Source organism: Galeopterus variegatus, unplaced genomic scaffold, assembly GCF_000696425.1.
Source record: "Galeopterus variegatus unplaced genomic scaffold, G_variegatus-3.0.2 Scaffold1292, whole genome shotgun sequence".
Classification (NCBI taxonomy): Eukaryota; Metazoa; Chordata; class Mammalia; order Dermoptera; family Cynocephalidae; genus Galeopterus; species Galeopterus variegatus.
The window spans coordinates 250,186-265,751 of NW_007727403.1; the positions used below are offsets into that span (position 1 = coordinate 250,186).

At 38.0% G+C, this 15,566-nt stretch overlaps 1 protein-coding gene across 1 annotated transcript in view; it reads right to left on the minus strand.

Annotated features, from left to right (window-relative positions):
* INTS2 (integrator complex subunit 2) overlaps positions 1 to 11,656 on the minus strand; it is a 61,595-nt gene extending 49,939 nt beyond the window's left edge. Inside the window, exons 1-7 of the mRNA XM_008576118.1 lie at positions 11,361 to 11,656; positions 10,345 to 10,483; positions 8,173 to 8,275; positions 6,989 to 7,102; positions 4,272 to 4,402; positions 3,861 to 4,034; positions 779 to 1,005 (exon numbers count right to left, since the gene is read on the minus strand). Coding sequence (XP_008574340.1) covers positions 779 to 1,005; positions 3,861 to 4,034; positions 4,272 to 4,402; positions 6,989 to 7,102; positions 8,173 to 8,275; positions 10,345 to 10,483; positions 11,361 to 11,653 — 1,181 coding nt within the window. The 5' untranslated portion in view covers positions 11,654 to 11,656. The remainder of the gene's footprint in view (positions 1 to 778; positions 1,006 to 3,860; positions 4,035 to 4,271; positions 4,403 to 6,988; positions 7,103 to 8,172; positions 8,276 to 10,344; positions 10,484 to 11,360) is intronic.
* Between the last annotated feature and the right edge of the window lie 3,910 nt (positions 11,657 to 15,566).

The following is a 15,566-nucleotide window of genomic DNA, read 5'->3' on the forward strand; positions in this document are numbered from 1 at the left end:
AGTACAGTGACCAAATAAGAAATCTTGTGCTTAATAATCACATCACATCAATTTTAAACAACTTATGACCTCAGCTGTAAAAGTAAACATAGGAGAAATTTACTTCAACTTATCTGCATAGGCCAGGAAAAGGACCACTCACAGATCATTCACTATAGTCTTGTCAAGCTGTAGTAAAATCATAGGTTTCTTTACACTGTGACTAGAAATTGATAAATTGTTCTGGCCCCTCCCATATTTACATAATTCTATTTACAATCAGACTGAAATACAGGTTGAGCATCCCTAACCCAAAAATCCGAAATCTGAAATACTCCAAAATCTGAAACTTTTTGAGCATTGAGATGACACTCAAAGAAAATGTTCAGTGAAGCATTTCAGAGTCCAGATTTTTGGATCACAGTTGCTCAACCAGTATATATTCTGCAAATACATGGGCACTTCAAAAAGTTCATGGAAAGATTCATAAAATCTTTAATTCTATGTTTCCATGAACTTTTGAAGTACCCGTGTATTCCACAATCCAAAAAAAAAAAATCAAAATCTGAAACACTTCTGGTCTCAAGCATTTCCAATAAGGGATACTCAACCTGTAAATGAATACGTCCCTGCTACAAATGCCTGGCCTTAGGACTTCATTCTTGATATAGGCCAGCCCACTACCTGAGCGCAACAGAAAACCTGCACCATCTGAATAAAAGACCTTTGGCTCACTTTCTTGGGATTAGAAACAAGAAAGTAAAATGACACAAAGTTAAAATATCAAATTATTGAATACTTGAGTCCAGCGATCCCCATCAAAGCACAGTACAGACGTAAGAGTGCACTGGCTTTCACAACATGCTCTTCTTTCAGCCCCGAATACACAGACACATTGGGCTCCATCTCCACATCAGCTTCTTCCACAATGCGGGTACTTCTTACTGTGGGAAGAATGCCCATCAACTCCAGAAGAAGCTGCCTTCTCATTTGCCAAAGGACAGAACTGCTGGTCTCTCTTTTTCTCTGTAAGAAATACGGATCACAAAAGGAAGAAAGCATGGGGCACTTACTAAATTAAAAAGAAGCTCAACCAGGGCTGGCCGGTTAGTTCAGTTGGTTAGAGCACAGTGCTATATCACCAAGGTCAAGGGTTTGGATCCCCAAACCAGCCAGCCACCAAAAAACAAACAAAAAAAGAAGCTCAAACAGAGCTCCCCATTTAAACACTTGAAATTGACCTATTTGAGAAGGTTATCACAACTGTTAAGTCTCATTTTAATCAATAAAGCAAACTAAAAATCCACTGATTTGTTTGAAGAATGCTCTACTCACCCTAACTTGGATTGGTTACACAGGAAAGACTAAATTAATCACAGTTTTAATTGTAGAATATTATTCAAATGGTACTTTCAAATACATAATGATTAACAGAACAGTATAGTAAAACATGCTCAGATTTTGGAGACAAAAGATCTTGTGTTTAAACCCCAGCTCCAAGGGCCAGACCGTGGCTCACTTGGGAGAGCATAGTGCTGATAACACCAAGGCCACGGGTTAAGATCCCCATACAGGGATGGCCGGTTAGCTCACTTGGGAGAGCGTGGGGCTGACAACACCAAGTCAAGGGTTAAGATCCCCTTACCAGTCATCTTTAAAAAAAATAAAATAAAATAAAATAAAAATAAATAAACCCCAGCTCCACTATTAGATGATTATGTACTTTTTTAGGTACATTAGCCAACCTCTCTGGATCCCAATTTCCTTAATGACAAAGAAATGAATATTTTATTAATAATATTTACCTTAGAGAACTGTTGTAATTTAGTTTACAAGTCTATAAACCCTACAGTTCTTCAGGTAGGGATAATGTCTTAGTTATCTCTTACTCTGCAGTACCTAACATTGTGCCTGACATATGGCAAGCACTCAATGTCTGTTAAGGAGATGAATAAATAAATAAAGATGTTACACAAGAAAGCACTTCTAAACTATAAAGAACTAGGCAAATGTTAGCTAATTATTATCTTTAAAGTGTTTCCAAGTAAAATACAATAAGCCTGCTTTAGTAATAACACTAAGTTCAAAGAAGAAAAGTTTATTGCATACGAAGGACAACTAAAAAAAAGTGAGCATGCCAAGTGCTTTGCACAGTGCCTGACATATAGAAGGCATACGATAAATGTTAACTTCCTTTTAAAAAGCAAGCTTAAAATCAGATTTCAAGTGGGCTATAAAGTAGAACTTAGATATACAAAAATACGATGATTCAGTAGCATTAAAAAAATAGGCTGGAGGATCTAAGCATTACACATGCTGCCTAGCTGAGTGATCTCAACAAGATAAAACATGATCTGCATTAGGTTTCTTCACAGGAACTCTATTCACAAAGTTACTACAAAATATTTTTTGAAAAATTAAAATATTTTACAAGTTAAAAACTGTTGCAAATTTAATATATATCCATCAACATGGATAAACGAAGTGTGGTATATACATACATTGCAATATTATTCAGCTTTACAAAGGAAATTCTGAGGCTGGCCGGTTAGCTCAATTGGTTAGAGCATCACCTTGTAACATCAAGGTCAAGGGTTTGCATTCCTTTACCGACCAGCTGCCAAAAAACAAACAAAAAGGAAATTCTGATACATACTACAATATGGATGAACCTTGAAAATATTATGCTAAGTGAAAAAGGAGAGATATTGTAAGTCCACTTATATAAGGTACCTAAAATGGGTAAATTCATAAGAGACAGAAAGAAGAATAGAGGCTACCAAGGGCTGGGAGTAGGGAGGAATTGTTTAATGGGTACAGAGTTTTTGTTCAGGATAATGAAAAACTTCTGAAAACAGATAATGGTGATGGTTGTGCAACGTTGTGAGTGTACTTAATGTTAATGAACTGTACACTTAAAAAATAATTAAATGGCAAATGTATATTTTACCACAATAAAAATATACTTACATCTTTTTTTGTCTTATGCTAGGAACTTATAATGCATATATATTAAAATTAGAGGATATAATAACAACTTATTTTGATGACCTAATGCAGTAGTGCTCATGAGTCTGATCCAGAACCCAGGAGATTCCCAAGACTTACTCAGGGGGTCCAGAAAGACAAAAATATTTCCTCAATAATACTAAGACATTATCTGCCTTTTACTCTCATTCACTCACAAGTGTACAGTGAAGTTTTCCAAAGACTTTCTCTTAAGCCAGATATTGAAGAGATTTGAAAATAATGTATAAAATGATATCATTCTTCTAAGTTGTGTTATTTGGAAAATACAACTATTTTTCATTAAAAACACGTTATACTCACATTTAATAGGATATTATTGATATTGATATTTTTAAATAAATTCAATGAATTTTTTTTAATTCTTTTTTTTTTCTTTTTTGGTGGCTGGCTGGTATGGGAATCCAAACCCTTGACCCTGGTGTTATAATAGTGTACTCTAACCAACTGAGCTAACCAGCCAGCCCACAATTTTAATTTCTAATATGGCAAATATCAATAGATAAAAGCCACATAAACAAAAGCTCCTTGGTATCCTCAATAATTTTTTTTTTTTTTGGCCTTTTTTGAGACCGGCTGCACTGCGCTCAGCCAGTGAGCGCTGTGAGCGCACCGGTCATCCCTATATAGGATCCGAACCCGCAGCGGGAGCGCTGCTGTGCTCCCACCGCCGCACTCTCCCGAGTGCGCCACGGGCTCGACCCCTCAATAATTTTTTTAAATTTAGGGAGTTACTTGAATGTAAAAAGTTTGAGGGCCACTGGTCTAATGATATCATTTAAAAAAAGCATTTCTTCCTTTTAGTAATTGCCAAAGTATCCCGATCCACAGATATACAGATATTTAACTCTCACCTGCTGTCCATTACGGATAAAAGTTCCAAACCAAGTCCGGACTTTCGCATTTGTTCCAAGAAGCAAACCACTAACAAAACAAACCAAGTCACTCACTCCATCTTCACAAGCTTCATTTTTAGTATGATCCAGTGTCAAAGCCACTCCAAGGCCTGGCAAGTGACATTCTTCAACCTAATGCAGCAAAGAAAACAAATTGAACTTAATGTCGTAAGAAAAAGGGCCAGGATACTTCAATATCTAAAGTTTACAGGAAGAGATCTTACAAAACATAAAACCCCAGAGAAGAAGATAACAATCCAGTACATAATTAAAATTCCCAACCTCTGCAAGATTTCTAAACCATCTTGAGAAAAGTTCCAGGTCATAATATAAAGGTCTTTGTCTCAGAAAAACAATAGTATCTCTTACCACCATGCCTCGGACCTTGAGGGCCTGAGAAGGATTCATTTTACATAAGAAGCGTAAGGCATCTGTCCTGCGCCTTCCTCCAAGACTTTCTTCATCTTGTCGTTCTCCATTTTTGATCAGGCCCCTACAAACTGAATATTTAAGAGCTTCTATTACATTAAGCTTTATAAGTAAGATGTTAGAAACCATTTTTTTTCAGCCTTGAGAATCAATCATTTATGTAGATTAAACATTACAGCAGAAAAAGATAAGAGAATTTGAAAGAAGAGCAACAGAAACTGGTCAAAACGAAGCAAAGAATAAAAAAAGACTTAGAAAATGAAAGGGGGCCAGCCCAGTGGCGCACTGCTACAGTGCGCCGCTTGGGAGTGCGGCGGTGCTCCTGCCGAGAGTTCGGATCCCACATACAGACCGGTTCCCGCTCACTGGCTGAGCGAGGTGCGGGCGCAGCACCGAGGGTTGCGATCCCGTGGCCGGTCCCGGTCCGGTACGGGTGCGACACTGAGGGTTGCCGTCCGTTGCCGGACATGAAGGAAGACAAAAAAAGAAAAAAAAAAAGGTAACCAGTGGGACAATATCACACAGTCACATACTTGTAATTACCATCCCAGAAAGATAAGGAAAGTGGAAGACAAATATACATTTGAAAAAATTTTCCCAAATTTAATGAAAACTATAAACCCATAAGTTTGATGAACCCCAAGGAGGACAAACACAAAGAAAATCATACCAAGACACATCATAATCAAATTCTGAAAACCAGTGATAAAAAGAAAATCTTAAAAGCAGCCAGAAGAAATAAAAAATAAACAAAAGTGACCAGAGGAAAAAAGAAACATTACAGAGGAACAAAGACAAAAATTACCAGACAACAGAATGACATCTTTAAACAGCAAAAAGAAAATGTCAACTTAAAATACTATGCTCAATAAAAATATCTTTCAAAAATGAAGGTTTTTCCAAATCAAAGCTGGAAAAATCTGTTTCCAGCCAACCGGCACTACAAGAAATGAAGGAAGTTCTTCAAGCTAAGGGGAAATCACACCAGATGAAAATGTGGAGCTAACCAATGCAATGAAGAGCATGAAAAACAGTAAATATGCAGATAAAGAAAAAGGCTTTTCCCAGCGATGACCTAGCCTAGCTGCTGGAAGCCCAGCGCTCCCTAGCCTGGCAGGGGGCCGCAGCCATGCCCCCCCCATCCCTCCACAACCAGGCCAGCCCCATCCCTCCACCCCCACCTCCATCTGCCTACGCCCCTCCCTCTTCCCCCTCGCTTTGTTCCGCAACATCTTAGAGTGTAAAAAAATAATAATAAATTAATTAATTTTAAAAAAAGAAAGAAAATCGTTTTTTTCCTTTTTTTATCTTTAAAATATAAAAGCAATAACAATGTACTCTAAGGTTTATAACACATATAGAAGTAAAATCTATGACAACAATGGCACAGAGGACAAGAGGAAAAAGGGAACAAATAGAAAACAAGAAACAAGATGATAGAGTTAAACATAACCACCACAATAATCATGTTAAATGTTCTATGTAAATTATTGAAACATTCCAGTGAAGATAGAAATTGTCACTAGACTTAAAAAAACAAGACCCAACTATCTGTGTCCACAAGGAATCCACCTTAAATATAAAGACACAGATAAATTAAAAATAAAAAAATGAAGAAATATATATATATACCATGCGAACACTAAGAAAGATGATATGGCTGTATTAACATCAGATAATAGTAGGCTTAAAAAGAGAAATATTACTAGAAAAAAGGACATTATATAATGGGGGAAAAAAGGCTCAATTCTTCAAAAAGATATAACAATCCTCTAAATGCACATAGACCCAACAATACAGCATCAAAATAAAGCAAAACGGACAGAACTGAAAGGAGAAAGACAAATCCACAATATGATGTTCCTATGTTTGGAGACATCAACATTCCTCTCTCAGTAATTAATAGAACAAGTTGACAGAAAATCAGCAAGAACACAGTTTACGGAAGAGATTTTACATTATCATGTGATATTCGATAAGTCTCTCGGAAAAGTAAGGGAAATATTATTAACATTATCTTCATTTTAGAGATGAGAAGTTAAGTATCTTGGTGGAGATCACACAATGGTGAGTGACAAAGTCAGGAATTATAACCCCAGATCCAGTGCTTTTTCCTCCCTGGCTCCCAATTCACTAATTACTTTCCTTGCTCAACAAATGTTTTTATTTTTATATCACTCAGACCCAAACAACAATCTTCAATCACTCATAGTTTTAGATAGAGGTATAAAACTTTAGTTGATTTTTCTCAATTTTTACCCTATATTTTCTGCAAACTGAGAAACAAAGGTCCAACTGTAATTCTGATTATACATATCTCATATTGTTCTCTGGCTATTTCACAGATGTATGCCTCTTCCTCTTTGTTCCCTGAACATAGAGATTATATCTTCTACCTCCTAGGTATTTTTTACTGTCATTTTACAGCAATGGTGATGGATGGAAAAAAATTTTTTTGCTACATACTCCCTATAACTTGCAATGTCAATACAATTTGGAATTCTCTAAACTCAATATTTCAACAATGAATACTACTAATAAATTTTCAAAAGATAAACTCTCAAATAAAATCCTATGTTTCTTCTTAGTTCAAAAAAATAGGTCCAGTACATGCCCAAGCAAACCTCTTCAACATCCCATTTTAAAATTATATTTACCTTCATTAAAACTATCAGGAACATTGGCCACCAAGAGACACAAGAACCAGGCACCATTTCTAACATGTAGCAAGGCTTCAGCTACATCAACTATAGGAAGTAAGGAGGGGAGCTCTATAGGAAAACAAAATGTTATTATTAAAGAGTGATATTTCATTGTATTACGTATTAAACATCTTTTGACATTTCACAGATTTCACCTAAAAACAGTAAGATAAAAGTAGTTTCTCATCATAGTCCAGAGCTGAGCTGTCTGGTAGGATAGACAATACTCATAAGTTAAATAAAATTAAAAATAGTTCAGTTTCTCAGTCACATTTCAAGTAATCCATAGCCACATGTGGCTAGTGGCTACTGTATTGGACAGCACAATATAGAACACTGCAGAAAGTTTTATTGGACAGTGCTGGTCAAAAGAGTTATTTCCATGGAAATCATCTCTGCATTTTTAACTCCTCCTTCACTTCTATCATGTATATCTGTTATAAAGGATCTGGAGCTGGCTGGTTAGCTAAGTTGGTTGGTTAGAGCACAGTGTGATAACACCAAGGTCAAGGGTTTGGATCTCTGCACCAGCCAGCCACCAAAACAAATTAAAAAAAAAAAAAAAAAAGAATCTGGAAATACACAGAAACATACAATGAACAAAATTAAAATCAGCTCTAACCATATCACTCAAAGTTAGTAATATGAACATTTTTATTTTAATACCCCCCATGGGTATTGTTTTTATTTAACTTTTAACAGAGTGGAGATTATATTCCACTTACCACTTTGCCCTTTGCTTTTACATTTATTTCACATACTGTGAATGCTTTCCAAAGTCATTAATGAGCATTAAAATCATTATATCAAACATACTATATTAATGTCTGCATGAGATGTCACACTACGGAAAGAATATAATTTACTTAGTCATTGTCTTACTATCAGTCTTTTTTTTTTTTTTGGCAGCTGGCCAGAATGGCGATCCAAACCCATGACTTTGGTGTTAATAAGGCTACACTCTAACCAACTGTACTAAACGGCCAGCTCCCTGTATTAGACATTTTTGACTTAAACTTTTAAGGTACATTTTGATTAGATGATCTTTGAAATAACACAACATTCCAGGCTAAGAAATTACATAGCATCATTTAACAAGAAACTATATCTGAAATGTTTCTTAGCACTCAGTACAGTACCTGCTTGTAAAATACAAAGTACATCTGCGGCTTCCTCCAAATACACTGGACTCTCAAAGAGCTCAGAAGACTTGAAAAAAAATTCTCCATTGGACTCAGATACCTTCAAAAAAAATTGAAAGCAGAAAGAAAAAAATGAACTCTCAACTTCAGGTAATGAGTTAAATCCCTGACTATTTTTATGATTAGTTATTAAACTCACAGCCAATGTCTCTTAACATATCACAAATATACCACAGCAGAATATGCAGTATTGGATCAATTTCAACCAATTTAACCAAAATTAGCAATAACATTAATTATTATTCAGACATGGCAGTGTCAGTCTCAAGAATGATTTCTATCTATCTATATTTGAACACACCTGTAATAAAAGGATAAGGCAGCCAGAGAAATAAACTGGAAATGCTATCTACATAAACTATCCCTTAAAAAAGCCAAAAACTATAAACTTAGAGCAGTATAACAAACATAAATTCATGTTCAATTCTGAATGAATTATGGGGAAAAAACCAAAGCATTAAAACTCAGATCAACAAAGTACCTACTAACTTTTTGAAAATTTCCTACAGTGGGGCCGGCCCGTGGCTCACTTGGGAGAGTGCGATGCTGATAACACCAAGGCCATGGGTTCAGATCCTATATAGGGATGGCCAGTTAGCTCACTTGGGAGAGCCTGGTGCGGACAACACCAAGTCAAGGGTTAAGATCCCCTTACCGGTCATCTTTAAAAAAAAAAAAAAGGAAAGAAAATTTCCTACAGTAGTTTTGTCACCATATTTCCCATATGATGAAGAGCACAAAACCAAAAAACTGAAAACCTACCAAAGGAGAAAGGTCACTTATTAGAGCCATCAAGTGAGGTAGTAAGAAAAAAAGTAGGAAAACTTTTGGTTGAAATTATGAGTATCAGTATAGTAGAAAAGAGAATGAAATTATTATTTGTGATACAAAGAAACTTTACAAAGATTTATAACATATCTTAAAAACTTTATCTAAAACTGGCTGGAAACCCCCTACCAGTATTTTCTTTGGAAAAGAATTTAGTCTTTTTTGTCCACAATTTATAAAACTAAATTTTATTTACTATAAATTAACCAACCCCAAAATTCTAACAGTAAATAACTTCTGCCTCTGAAACTCTGGGCCTAATCTCATATAAGTCATCTTAATACGAAGATCCAACTTATTTCTTTGTATGGTAGAATCTTGACATTCATAAATTTAAAATTCGGAGTTTCAATTAACCATAATTACCTAAAGGTCCATGACCTAAAGAAATCTGTAATTTTGCTGAGAAGAGAACTTATAGCCTTCTTCATTGGTATATAAGAGCAATTGAGTCATCTACCAAGTGATGCTAGACAATCATCCTACATCCAATTCAACTTTGATACTCCCTACTCACTGTCATATATGAGGTAATTAATGCTCCTCCAGTGTCTAAACAAATCACATACAGTTTCCAGTTATACTTCACTACATTTGATGGGGGAAATTATATCCTATAAAGGTATTATCAAATTTGGTAATTTGTACAAGTCATGAGATAACTTCCTTTCTAAATGTCAAAAATCCATTGTATGGACTCCATACAGAAAAAAAAAAAATACCAAATGATAGAGAATGCAGAGTAGGCATATATGAGAGAAAATAGTAATTAGAGAAAGAAAGCCTTTAGGCACACTTTTAATATTCTTTCAGCCTTTGAAATGAAGGGGCTGGCCAGTTAGCTCAGTTGGTTAGAGCGTGGCGATACAACACTAGGATCAAGGGTTCAGATCCCTATACCCACCAGCTGCCAAAAAAAAAAGAAAGGAAAACACTTACATATCAAACAGACATATGAGTAGAAGAGAATGCAACTTGCTTGCCTTCTTGCCTCTGTTTTTGTCTACCTTTCTATGTGTAGACATCAAATCATGCATACTTTCAGCTATGATTAAGAGAAATGTGCCTTACTATAGTTAACAATAATGCACTGTATATTTCAAATAGTTAGAAGAGAGGATTTTAAATATTCTCACAAATGATAAATATTTAAGGTGATGGATATGCTACTTACCATAATTTGCTCATTACACCATGCATACGTGTGGAAATACAACATTGTGTGTACCCCCATAAATATGTACAATTATCACGTGTCAATAAAAAAAAAAAGAAATGCACCTTGTTCATGACTGCCAACAGTTCACTAAGCACAAGCCGCAACCGACGAGGTGAATCACTGTGTTCAAATTCTAACGTCAGTCCATGCTGAAGCTGTGATACCAGGATGCTCTCCCCACTGCCTCCTCCAAGTTTATGCCTAATGAAATACAAACATGTAAAACAACAATTAAGAGAACACTGGTATGGAGATAAATGCGTAAAAATTATCTTTTATTGAAATAATCTACAAAAGAATTCATAAATTCTTTTTTTTTTTTTTCCTTTTTGTCTTTTTCCGTGTCCAGCAACGGTTCGCAACCCTCAGTGTCCCCCCCGTACCGGACCGGGACCGGCAATGGGATCGCAACCCTCGGTGTTGCTCCCGCGCCTCGCTCAGCCAGTGAGCGGGAACCGGTCTGTATGTGGGATCCGAACCCTCAGGCGGGAGCGCTGCCGCACTTCCCAAGCAGCGCACTATAGCAGTGCGCCACCGGGCCGGCCCAAGAATTCATAAATTCTAAATGTTCTCTATTACTTCTAAAATTCTATTTATTTTCCCTATATATTTCAGGGATTCACAACCTACATAAATACACCATCAAAATTTACAGTTAATACCCACTTCCATCAACAAAAGTGGCTTACTACTAGATTCACAATGGGCAAGGAAGGACATAACATCTGCCCAGAATCTTTGAGAATCAATGTAAGCTTTAAAACCCTTCCAAGCGATTCCAATAAATCCTTCTAATCTAAGGGGAATTACCCGACCCACTTCCCATAGAATAACTAGCTTAATCAGTTTAGCCCAAATACAACAGTACATGGCCAAACTTCTCTACACAACATTTGATAATATGGAATTCAAAGATCCTAGAATTTTAACTATAAACAGAAAAGACCTCAGTAAAATACTCTTCAAAATGTAGATTCTCATTCTCTCTTTTCTGGAGGAACTCTGAAAAACATTCTATTGCCTGTTTTTGGCAAATCCAAGTAAATCCCAATCCACATACTATATAACGTAACATTACCTAAGCTGCTGTTCTTTGCTGGCATCCTGTTCTAAGGCATGAAAGTCCACAGACAACAATGCAACAATGGAGTTGACAGCTTCCACTCCAGACAGAAGGCGAAGGATAAGTTTTTTATCCTGAGCCCAGCTTTGGCTCTGGTCAGCAGGCGCACAAAGTGCCATCCGCACCAAGCAGGGCAGGAGAAGTCTTAATTCTGGATCACTTAAAGATGCCAGGCGAACAACATCTACCTTCTGCATTGCCTCAAAAGCAAAAGGGCTGACAAACTGAAGGCTTGTACACTCAGTCATTATCACTGTTGATCCTAATGGTAAAAAAAAAAAAAAATTAAAATAGGGGTATAACTTCCACAAGTATGAATGCCTCTCTTTTTAAAAACCCTAAAATATGTGGTATATTTTTGATAGGCCCCTACGTTGGCAATGTTCCTGGCACAATTAAAGACAAGGCTTCTCTGTCTCCCTACGTTTCTACTGCCATCTGGAAAATGAGAAAGAAAACATAGTATATTAATGTCTTTTCCAGCTTTAGGAATCTTCTGCTCTATTACTCTTATTTTACAAAAAAGGAATATGAAGCCCAGAGAGATTTATTATCAAGCTCAAAGTATTATTACTAGTTAGTGGCACAATCCAAGGCTGAACCCTCTAAAGCCCAATCTGAGACTTTCTCCATTATACGTCATATGAACTCAACGAAATGTAAATAAAAATACATGAATGGATGGGCTGTCCGGTTAGCTCAGTTACTTAGAGTATGGTGGTATAACACCAGGGTCAATGGTTTGGATCCCCATACCTGCCAGCAGCCAAAAGAAAAAAAAGTAAATGAATGGCCAAAGCCAAGAATGCTCCTCTTCCGTATTCCATACCCCCCGTTTCACATGCCTACCCAACATATGTAAACAACTGTTGGGCTTCTCTTTCCCACCCGCCAGTCGGTGGAAATACTGGCAAATCATCTCACTGGCCAGAAGCAATGCCAGATTCAAGGCTCTAAGGGCCACAACGCTATCCTACGTCCCCTGTGTTACTAAGTAAAAAGCAGATGTGTAGGTGCCATTAGTAATGGGAGGGAGAAAGGCGAGTCCCACTTGCGCTCTTCTCTGTCTTCAGGAGCCTCAAAGGCACACAAAAAGATAAAGCTAAAAAAAGGCAGCGGGCAAAGCCATCTCTTCTAAAGACCGACCGACTCGCAGAACCGTGGGTCAGAGTCACTGGCAGAAACTTTCCTTTGCTTTCAAGCAGGAGGGGCTGGTCTTTTAACAGAGGGGCGGGCTGATGGAACAGAGGCGGCAAGACTTGTGTGCTCATAGGTCTCGCCCAGGGCGTAACGAGAACCGACAAGTCCCTCAGACTGAGCGAAGTCTGGCCGGTTGCCGACAGATTGGAGAACACGCTGAAGCCTGAGAAGCGGACGCTTCATACCTTAAGATCTACCCTCCAGCCTCACCGGATCCCACCCGGATCCCGCGTCCTAGAAGCGGGACGCGGCAGAAATCGAAAGCGCAGTCCGAAGTTGGGCCTAGGCGGTAATCCGGATCCCCAAACCCTAGCTGTGTTCCGAGTTGACTCGGGCACCAAGAACTCAGACGCCGGGACCAACCGGGCCGTCGATGCGATGGGGGCAAGACTGGGGAGACCGCACAAAGGCAGAACTGGGGCTAGACGGAGGGAAAAGCGGAAGAGACTTAATCAACCTGCACCCAGCACCTTCATTCATCCCCAGCGTCTGACTCCCGTCGGCCACCGTACTGGACTGAGAGAAAGGGTGGCAGCGAGAGGAAATGCAGGGACGTCGACGCTGACGCAATTGTGCGCGTGCGCCGTCCCGCCTCTTCCTCCACCATATTTGCCCTGCCCATCATCTCCGAAAACTTGAAGTGTACGTTCCAGTCCCTTTTCCAGATCCTACCAGCTGCGTCCTTTTAGAGAAGCTTCAGTTTCATCATCACAGGATTAACGTGGCATTCAAATGACATAACGTATGTAAGACAGATGTTAGAGTTGTCCCCACTATTCTTTGACCAGAACACTTATGGAACCAGACTGTACTCTTTTAAATCTCTGCCTGTGCCCTCCCGGCACCAAAATTCTGGAATCCCAGGATTGGTAGGAGAGTTTAAAAAGTAATCTGAGAGTTTAAAAAGTAATCTAATACCAAACCTCCTGTCAGCCTCCCACACCCACTGTCAAAAGTTAAACATCTTTCAAGGGTTTTTGTTTTTGTTTTTGTTTTGCGGCTGGCTGGTTTAGGGAATCCAGATCTTTGACTTTGGTGTTATAATACCGCGCTCTTATCAACTGAACTAACCGGCCAGGCCCCTTCAGGGTTCTTAATTAAGGTCCATAGAGCCTTAGAGGCGATGGAGCGGGAGTGGAATCTGTGGAAGATTGTGCTTGGCACTTATTCTGGAGAAAGGGTCCAAAACTTCCAACAACTTCTCAAAAGGAGTCTGATCACCCAGAAAGGAACCACTAGTATATATGTTAACAACCATTAGTCTATATATCTTCATACTATTTATTGTTCCTGGTTAAATCAAGATGTATTTGGCACCTTCTGTTTACCAGGTATTGTGCTAGGAGCTAGAAACAAAAATATTTTTAGAGATACAGTACTTAAAGTTTCCAAGTCTTTTTTTTTTTTTTTTTTTTTTTTTAAAGATGACCGGTAAGGGGATCTTAACCCCTTGACTTGGTGTTGTCAGCACCACGCTCTCCCAAGTGAGCTAACCGGCCATCCCTATATAGGGACCCGAACCCGTGGCCTTGGTGTTATCAGCACCGCACTCGCCCAAGTGAGCCACGGGCCGGCCCTAAGTTTCCAAGGCTTTGACAGAAGGATAATCTCTTTAAAAATAAGGTTTGGCTTTCAACATAAAAAGATCAGCAACTGAAGAAAAGAACTAGTATATGTTGCAAGTTTTCTCAAAAATTTTTCCACCTGATCAATCACAGTAATACATTTCACACTATAACCCAGAACACACATGTGCATATATCCAACATATATAAATATGCATTACATATAATAAATATAAATATATAATAAATTATAAGTTTATATACTAATTATCCATCTATATATACCCACATTTACGTGGAAACATTTTATGAAATAATACACATACTACATGTTATATGAGGATACTTCAAAAAATTCGTGAAAAATTAAAATTAAAAGGTAATATGGGACTGGCCGGTTAGCTCAATTGGTTAGAGCACAGCTTTATAACACAAAGGTCATGGGTTCGGATCCCCATACTGACCAGCCACCAAAAAAAAAAAAAAAAGACAATATAAATCTGTGAACTTTCCGAAGACCTCTTGTATTCTACTTTTGTTTTTTAAGTTGCTGGTCACTACACACCAAAATTGATTTCACAATTTATTAATGGGTTACAAACTGTACAACGTTGTCATTTTTTAAGCTAATATTTATTAAGGACTTATTCATTGAACACTTACTAGGCACTGTGATAGGTGCTTTGTATTTATTATCTGATATAACCCTGCAAGGTAGGTAATATTATTCCCCAATTTACAATTGCAGAAATTGAGACTGAGAGAGGTTAAGCAATTTGATCTCCGTGGATGGTCATTTCACGGGGAGAGTATGAAAAGAATTCAAACATTGGTTTGGGGGATGGATGAGGGGGGAAGGTGGGTATGAATTAAGTGATTGTGAAGATTCTTTCCATCTCTAATTGTTTATGATCCTGCATTCACTAATGGAGAAACAACATACAGATGCAGTATCTCCATCTTGATCTACAGAGAACAGTGAATCACATCCAGCCAAGATGACAGTTTCATGATAATGAGTGGTGACACTTATCCTGCAAATTCCCCTCTCCTCTTCCAATTCTTGTCTCAGTGACTGTCACCACCACCTTGAGTTACTCAAGCCAGAAACCTGGAAGTCATCCTAGACTCCAGCCTCTCCCCCTCATATCAACTTAGCAAAAATCTATCAAATCATTGAAACATTGTAATGTTTGCCAGTGAAATAATTTTGATAATTATTTTATAGAACTCAGACACCCTAGTTTAAAAAAGATTTATTCATGAGCTTTTGAGTTTTCTGCTTCCTCTGAAACTGACTCCCTAACTATATTAAGGTCAATTTGGGGCCGAGCCTATGGCGCACTCGGGAGAGTGCGGCGCTGGGAGTGCGGCAGCGCTCCCGCCGCGGGGTCGG